This window comes from Schistocerca americana, chromosome 1 (genome assembly GCF_021461395.2).
Source record: "Schistocerca americana isolate TAMUIC-IGC-003095 chromosome 1, iqSchAmer2.1, whole genome shotgun sequence".
Taxonomy (NCBI): domain Eukaryota; kingdom Metazoa; phylum Arthropoda; class Insecta; order Orthoptera; family Acrididae; genus Schistocerca; species Schistocerca americana.
In genome coordinates, this window is record NC_060119.1 from 345,082,113 (window position 1) to 345,090,933 (window position 8,821).

The 8,821-nt window shown below is 43.3% G+C and overlaps 1 protein-coding gene across 1 annotated transcript; it reads right to left on the minus strand.

Moving 5' to 3' along the window:
- Positions 1-1,381: 1,381 nt before the first annotated feature.
- Positions 1,382-8,433, minus strand: LOC124622628. The gene is made up of 2 exons (XM_047148401.1): positions 8,338-8,433; positions 1,382-3,067 (listed from the first exon to the last, which is right to left on the minus strand). Exons 1-2 carry the CDS (start codon positions 8,402-8,404, stop codon positions 1,914-1,916), a joined length of 1,221 nt encoding a protein of 406 aa, XP_047004357.1. The 5' UTR covers positions 8,405-8,433; the 3' UTR covers positions 1,382-1,913.
- Between the last annotated feature and the right edge of the window lie 388 nt (positions 8,434-8,821).

An 8,821-nucleotide genomic window follows, 5' to 3' on the forward strand; every position in this document is an offset into this window, starting at 1 on the left:
CGTGACAAATTTACAAAAGTCATGTTTTATACCCTTTTGCAACCTTAAATTTTACGAGTATTTAGTAATCAATTGTTAATATAGATGACACGAATGGGCTTCCAGCTTCGTTGTTTCCCACCAGCAAGAAATTAGATACGCGGCAACGGTACGTGAGAAATACAAACAAATATGAGGAGTTCATGTATGTGGTATTTTGATAAACATGTCTCCTCTCTTGAGCTGGCTGTTTTGTTATCTGTCTATTGACGATGACCCTCTAATAGTAGCCGGAAAAATTTCGTCTAATAATCCTACTTCTTGAGAACAAGCGCAGAAAACGTCCCCTTTTATAAGTGAAAGCGACACTGGTCATAGGCAGTGTTCAGCTAAACGTGAGCACCATAGGTCCTTAAAGAATATCCAGGCAGAGGGCATGAAATTAAATATTCTATCTACGGAGAGAATTTTTAGAAATATAAATCTAGGCTAGGTTACTGTTTGACTGTCAAAGCTATAAACTCTTAACAGATGATGCCAAACGTTTAGAAGCAAGGAAAATGTGCATCTGAGGGAGTGTGACCCAACCAGAGGGATAGAAACGAAAACAAATTAGGTAGCATTAAAAGGGAAAGTACACAGAAAAATCATCTCAAAATCACCAGAGGAAGTAATTATCCCTTTTCGGGCTCATTCTAAGGCAAAACAGCAACTTTAAAACACAAAAAACACACAATACTTACTACGCTAAGTCGATGCTTCGTATCATAGACCAAGGTATATGGAAAAAAGTATTAGTGAAATACTGAGGATTCTAACGCCTTAGTAAGTAGAACGAATTGGTGGATGGCTCACTTACTAAATTGAGCACACAGGACGCTACAGAGTATGTAACCGCTGTTGATTTTCAGGATGATGTTCAGTAGTAATATGTATATGCGTTTTGGCTTCATAAGAGTAAAATATAAAAAAATCTAACAAGACTGCGCCAACTCTCCTATTCAAGAAGTCCTGTACGCTTAATAATTCCATGCAAAAAATGGCACTATTTGTTCCTTGTTCCATTTATAGCACATTCTCACGTAATCTTTCGTCTTGCAACCGCTTTCCCTAAGAGAGGGAGTAAATGGATGATTCGGTCTCAAATGTCACTGAATTTTCTCTTACCAAGACGTTATACAATTAGTTCTGTACGCGGAACAAACGCTTAGTCTCGAGGACTGACGTCTAATGCAAGTACTTTGAATAACTTAATGATTTAAATTAAAAACTGAAAAAATTCATATGTTTTCATTCATGTTGAAGTTCTGGGCACAAAATATTGTTTTTACACACAAATATGTTTCATCACAGTTATGGCATCGTCAGTGGATTTTTCTTTTATTTTTCAGAAATGCATACATACAGATTATATTTAGGTCAGGAAATATGTTACATTGGATTTTGTTGTTATTTACATTCATTATCTTTTTCCACTCTACACTTGTCCTGTAATTATACGCCTATGACGTAAAATCGTATGAAAGTGTGAAATTAATTATGTTCCATATATGATGGCTGCATAATTTCTAGAATGCCCATGTTGTCACCTAATAATCGTACTTACTGTAAAATAAATATTTCAGAAATGTAATGAAATTGCTTGTACTGGATAGATTTACTGTAACTTTCAGACAGAGACTCGGAATGTGTAAACCAAACGCCACCATCATCTCTTAACTTTAGACTTAAATGTGCAAAGAAGGCACAAAGAAGCTGCAAATGAAATATGAATATCAAAAAAGTTGAAGAACTGTGAACTAAAGGAAATAAAGAATTACAGATGTATTTACATTCCTTGCTCGATCCCGCAGAAGTTCCCAATACGGTTTTCGTTTGCTGTGGCTTCCTTGCGATTTCTGAAGATAATTCGAGCTGCTTTTCGGTTGATACTGTTAAGTAAGGAGAGATGTAACGTTGACGGTGGGTGCGTCGGCCACAGCGTTCTTGAAGTCCGCATACTCGCAGCAGTACGAGTAACCCTTTTTTTTGTCCCTCCGATCATTGGCCGTCCAGGTTATCCAGCTGATCCTGGAGCACACGTCTTTGCAGATGTAGTAGTCAGATCCAGGCCTCTCAATGTACGGATTGTTTACACCCAGGAACACAACAGCTCTCTTAGTATCCTCTCTGTACACAATCTTCCAGAAGAGCTTCGGTACTGGGATGTAGTTTCCGCCTTTAGTATAAAGATATAAATCCGTCTCGACTTTGTTCACGTTGGGCAGTGTTGTGATGCCGTGCGTACCCGTGTATATTTCCAGCTTGACGCGGTTTGTTGCAGCATAGGAACGTACATCTCCCTCCATGGTGTTCCAGTTGCCACCGTTGAATGTTTGCCACTGCGGCGCAGCGTTCATGTAGAAGAACGTGGCGTACTCCTGCGCGCCGAGAGAGAAATCAGATTTAGCAGCGAGGTGTCCTTTGGAAAGGAAGTAGTCGGTGTTTCGAGAAATGTACTCGGACCCCAGCTTAGGGTCCCCCAGCAGTTTGCCGAACGTCACGATCTGCGTGGCCCTTTCGTACTGTTTGTCCATGTCAATAGTGCCGAAGAACCTGCCGTTCAACCACTTTTTTGGTCTGGGGAAACGGGTCTGGCTGCCCCGTATTTCGCGGACCATCGTGAAGTGGTCGTACACTGTTCTGTAGGAGCGAGTGTCGAAGCAGGCGTCGATGAGCGTGTAGAAGTCGGGGCCGACCTGGAAGCCCAGCTGGATCTCCTGATACTGACTTCTGCTGCCGCACGATCTTTCCGGATTCCTCTCCGATGGCATCGGCTGGGACCTGCATCCGAGATCACTGAAGTTGTAGGCCCTACCGCCGATGGTGAAGGTGGTGCCGGAGAAGCAGGTGGCTGTCGCCAGCCGCTGTTTCCTGATCTCGATGACGCTGTCGGGACACGCGACGATGATCTGCTCGTTCTTTCTGAGCAATATTTTCCCCGAGGAGTCCGGCGTGACGAAGCCGTGCACGTCTTTGCTTCCGCCGGGCTTCAGCAGCAGCGGCTGAGGGTAGGGCATCTTGGATTTGTTTACGTCCACCGAACAGCCTGTAATTTGAATAGAAATGTCATTTCAATTGCACTGATAAATTAGTTTCACAACGGGCTACAAAAAGATTACAATATACTCGTACAATGCTGTCGAAGTATTTGCACACAGTAATTCGCAGTTTGAAATTTTATCATCGACCTTAATTAAGTTTCCAGAATGAGATTTTCACTCTGCAGCGGAGTGTGCACCGATATGAAACTTCCTGGCATACTAAAACTGTGTGCCGGACCGAGACTCCAACTCGGGCCCTTTGCCTGGCAGGAGTAAAGCTGTGAGGACGGTGCGTGAGTCGTGCTTGGGTAGCTCAGTTGGTAGAGCACTTGCCCGCGAAAGGCAAAGGTCCCGAGTTCGAGTCTCGGTCCGGCACACGGTTTTAATATGCCAGGAAGTTTCATTAATTAAGTTACTTCAAATTTTTGTTGGAGTCAGAGCAAGGGTTTGCTGTCGTTTCATCTATAATCACAAAACGAGTTAACCTACTAAAGAGAGAGTGAAATATAATCAGATTTCAGATAGTATGTTATACACTGCTGGCCAAAAAAGTTGTAATACCGCAAGGGTACCAAACATCGAAACTGTAGTGTAATAGGAGGAATATACGAGTAAACTGGTCTGTTAGTTTCGTAATCGCAGTTAGCAGCGACGTTAAATCACTTGTGATAACTCCGCTACTGGCCACATTCACAGCGCCAGCAGTCCAGCGTGAAGGGAATGTCGGTCCCCATCGAGTGAGCGCAAGAGACGCATTCTGCACACTCGCGTGGAATAGTCCAGCGGATGCCCTCGCCTCGCTTAAGAAAGGACACCTTGTGAAGAACATAGCAGACATTGAAAAACGTCCAGATAACGTAGGGACCCATGGAGACACTGCGATGGAGCGCAGATACAAAGCGCCAACAGTTCGCGCAGTGAGGCGTGTGAACTAAAACATCCTCGGAAGAAATCAGAGACCCAGAAAATATTAGATACAGGCTCCCAGGTAGATGCTATTTTCCTTGACTTCCGGAAGGCGTTCGATACAGTTCCGCACTGTCGCCTGATAAACAAAGTAAGAGCCTACGGAATATCACACCAGCTGTGTGGCTGGATTGAAGTGTTTTTAGCAAACAGAACACAGCATGTTGTTCTCAATGGAGAGACGTCCACAGACGTTAAAGTAATCTCTGGCGTGCCACAGGGGAGTGTTATGGGACCATTGCTTTCCACAATATATATCAGTGACCTAGTAGATAGTGTCGGAAGTTCCATGCGGCTTTTCGCGGATGATGCCGTAGTATACAGAGAAGTTGAAGCATTAGAAAATTGTAGCGAAATGCAGGAAGATCTGCAGCGGATAGGCACTTGGTGCAGGGAGTGGCAACTGACCCTTAACATAGACAAATGTAATGTATTGCAAATACATAGAAAGAAGGATCCTTTATTGTATGATTATATGATAACGGAACAAATACTGGTAGCAGTTACTTCTGTAAAATATCTGGGGTATGCGTGCGAAACGATTTGAAGTGGAATGATCATATAAAATTAATTGTTGGTAAGGCGGGTACCAGGTTGAGATTCATTGGGAGAGTCCTTAGAAAATGTAGTCCATCAACAAAGGAGGTGGCTTACAAAACACTCGTTCGACCTATACTTGTGTATTGCTCATCAGTGTGGGATCCGCACGAGATCGGGTTGACGGAGGAGATAGAGAAGATAGAAAGGAGAGCGACGCGTTTCGTCACAGGGTTAGCGTTACGGAGATGTTTAGCAAACTCAAGTGGCAGACTGCAAGAGAGGCGCTCTGCATCGCGGCGTAGCTTGCTCGCCAGGTTTCGAGAGGGTGCGTTTCTGGATGAGGTATCGAATATATTGCTTCCCCCTACTTATATATCCCGAGAAGATCACGAATTTAAAATTAGGGAGATTCGAGCGCGCACGGAGGCTTTCAGACAGTCGTTCTTCCCGCGAACCATACGCGACTGGAACAGAAAAGGGAGGTAATGACAGTGGCACGTAAAGTGCCCTCCGCCACACACCGTTGGGTGGCTTGCGGAATATAAATGTAGATGTAGATGAAAACAAATATTTCCTGCACAGTGGTGACTTATAAATCACAAATGCCAGCAGATTTTTAGACTAACCCGAAACATGAGACGGCCCAAGCCTCATGCAGAGATGTTGTTGTGGTCTTCAGTCGAGAGATTGGTTGGATGCAACTCTCCGTGCTACTCTAAGCTGTACAAGCCTCTTCATCTCCAAGTAATTACTGCAACCTACATCCTTCTGAATCTGCTTTGTGTATTCATCTCTTGGTCTCCATCTACGATTGTTACCTTCCGCGCTTCCCTCCAGTACTAAATTAGTGACCCCTTGGTGCCCCAGAACGCGTCCTACCAACCGATCCCTTCTTCTAATCGAGTTGTGCAACAAATTCCTCTTCTCCCCAGTTCTATTCACCCATCTATAGCATTTTTCTGTAGTACCACTTTTCACTTCCATACATGGCTACATTCCATACAAATACTTTCACAGATGACTTCCTGACACTTAAATCTATACTCGATGTTAACAAATTTCTCTTCTTCAGAAATTCTTTCCTTGACATAGACAGTCTACGTTTTACATCCTCTCTACTTCGACCATCATCAGTTAGTTCGTTCCCCAAATAGAAAAACTCTTCTACTACTTCAAGTGTCGCATTTCCTAATCTAATTCCCTCAGCATCACCTGATTTAATTCGAACATTCCATTATCCTCGTTTTGCTTTTGTTGATGTTCATCTTACATCCTCCTTTCAAGACACTATCCATTCCGTTCAACTGCTCTTCCAAGTCCTTTGCTGTCTCTGGCAGAATTACAACGTCGTCGGCGAACCTCAAAGTTTTTATTTCTTCATCGTGGATTTTAATACCTACTCCGAATTTTTCTTTTGTTTCGTTCACTGCTTGCTCAATATACAGATTGAATAACATCGGGGATAGGCTACAACCCTGTCTTACTCTCTTCCCAACCACAGCTTCCCTTTCATGTCCCTCGACTCTTATAACTGCCATCTGGTTTCTGTACAAATTGTAAATAGACTTTCGATCCCTGTATTTTACCCCTGCCACCTTCAGAATTTGAAAGAGAGTACTCCAGTTAACATTGTCAAAAGCTTTCTCTAAGTCTAAAAATGCTAGAAACGTTGGTTTGCCTTTCCTTAATCCATCTTCTAAGATGAGTCATAGGGTCAGTATTGCCTCACGTGTTCCAACATTTCTACGGAATCCAAACTGATCTTCCCCGAGGTCGGCTTCTCCCAGCTTTTCCATTCGTCTGTATAGAATTTGTGTTAGTAATTTGTAGCCGTGACTTATTAAACTGATAGTTCTGTAATTTTCACATCTGTCAACGCCTGCTTTCTTTGGGATTGGAATTATTATATTCTTCTTGCAGTCTGAGGATATTTCGCCTGTCTCACCAGATGGAGAGTTTTGTCAGGGCTAGCTCTCCGCGACTACCTGTAGTTCTAATGGAATTTTGTCTACTACCGGGGCCGTGTTTCGACTTAGGTCTTTCAGTGCTCTGTGAAACTCTTCACGCAGTATCATATCTCTCATTTCATCTTCATCTACATCTTCTTCCATTTCCATAATATTGTCCTCAAGTACATCGCCCTTGTATAGACCCTCTGTATACTCCTTCCACCTTTCTGCTTTCTTTTCTTTGCTTCTGGGTTTCCATCTGAGCTCTTGATATTCATACAAGTGGCTCTCTTTTCTCCAAAGGTCTCTTTAATTTTCCTGTAGGCAGTACCTATCTTACCCCTAGTGATATATACCTCTACATCCTTACATTTGTGCTCTAGCCAAGAAACTACGCTCACGTAATTCCAACAGTAATCCATGCTAGGCTTTGTTTTAGTTACAGCGGCTGGAGTTGAACATCTCCGCGATTAATTGCGATTGTTAAACGAATCTGTTACGAAAAGCACTGCTCTTCTGTAGGTGTTCTCTGTATCGACTATCATACTGTACATGTGCAGGGTCCCACAGTGTCGAGAAATATTGAAGTGTCAGTCAAGTAAATTACTTCCTTACTGGCGGAACCACAGTTCCTCATATGTAGCCCAATGGGTCAGTGTGGTATCTACCTTACCTAGATTAGTTTCATTTGGTTGTTACACTTTAACCTGCTTCGTATATTCCTAGATATTGGTTGGATGTGAGTGCTTCCAACGCGTGTTAGACAGTCTTGTAACCTTATAATAATGCTCAATACTTTACATTTGTTTACGTTGAGTATCAACTGCCAGTCACCGTACCAAGTAACGATCCTGCGCAGGTCTGCTGAGGGAATTAGATTAGGAAGTGAGACCCTTAAAGTGGTAGATGAGTTTTGCTATTTGGGGAGAAAAATAACTGATGAAGGTCGAAGTAGAGAGGATATAAAATGTAGACTGGCAATGGCAAGGAACGCATTTCTGAAGAAGAGAAATTTGTTAACATCGGGTATAAATTTAAGTGTCTGGAAGTCGTTTCTGAAAGTAATTGTATGGAAGTGAAGCTTTCGAAACGTGGTGCTACAAAAGAATGCTGAGGATTAGATGGGTAGATCACATAACTAATGAGGAGGTAGTGAATAGAATTGGGGAGAAGAGAAATTTGTGGCACTACTTGACTAGAAGAAGGGATCGCTTGGTAGGACATCATCTGAGTCATCAAGAGATAACCAATTTCGTATTGGAGGGCAGCGTAGAGGGTAAAAATCGTAGAGGGAGACCAAGAGATGAATACAGTAAACAGATTCAGAAGGATGTAGGTTGCAGTAGGTACTGGGAGATGAAAAAGCTTGCACAGGATTGAGTAGAATGGAGAGCTGCATCAAACCAGTCTCTGGACTGAAGACCACAACAACAACAATAGTTTCTTAGAAGAGTCAACCTACGTACTACTTCTTGCTACCTATATCACGCGAAAATGGCTTGAGTATAGAGTCAGAGGCAACCAAACTCACACGGAAGCTTGCTAACAATCATTCTTCCCGCTTACTATTTGCGACTACAACAGGAATGCGGAAGAGTTAATGGTACACAAAGTACCAGCGCCGTACGCCATAATGTAGCTTGAGGAGTACAACCGCAAATGTAGGTGTAAATGAGGAGTAGATGGACAGGAGAAAAAAATGGAAGAGTAAGCTAAACTGGTGTTTCAAAAGTAAGTTTACATTGAGCTTCGGTTCCCATTTTGGACTTAAGGCATATAGACACGGACGATAATGGAAAATGTTGGGATCAGCACTGTACCTGCGTGGGTCTGCGTAGAGGCGTGGCCAGCCATGGCGAGAAGTGCCAGCAGCAGCAGGGCGGTCATCGTGGAGTTCTTCGGACTGAAGAGGCCGCCCGTCGCCACCCGCTTATATTGCGGCGCGTGTCTGCTATCGGGTAAAATTTCCGCAAGTGGCTTGAAGAAACCACTTCTGGATGCTGAGTGGACTTGGAAGGACTCACGGAAGCTGACTTCCCCAAATTTCGTCACATTGTAGAAGCAGCTTTCGCAAGTTAGACAAAACGGTTCCTAGTTCCCTGTTGCTGCAAGTTTTTGAGACACTTGCAGAAGTTTTGTGTGGGCTGCACGTACTTCCAGTACTGCAGCACGTGTGGACCAGTGAAGAAACGCAGTGGTTAATCGAAAGGATCAAGTGTTTCCCTGTACTGTGTGAAACACACAATGCGTGGTTTTCAGAAGTAGGATTAAGAACAGGAGACACTGTAAAATATTGCTGTGGAG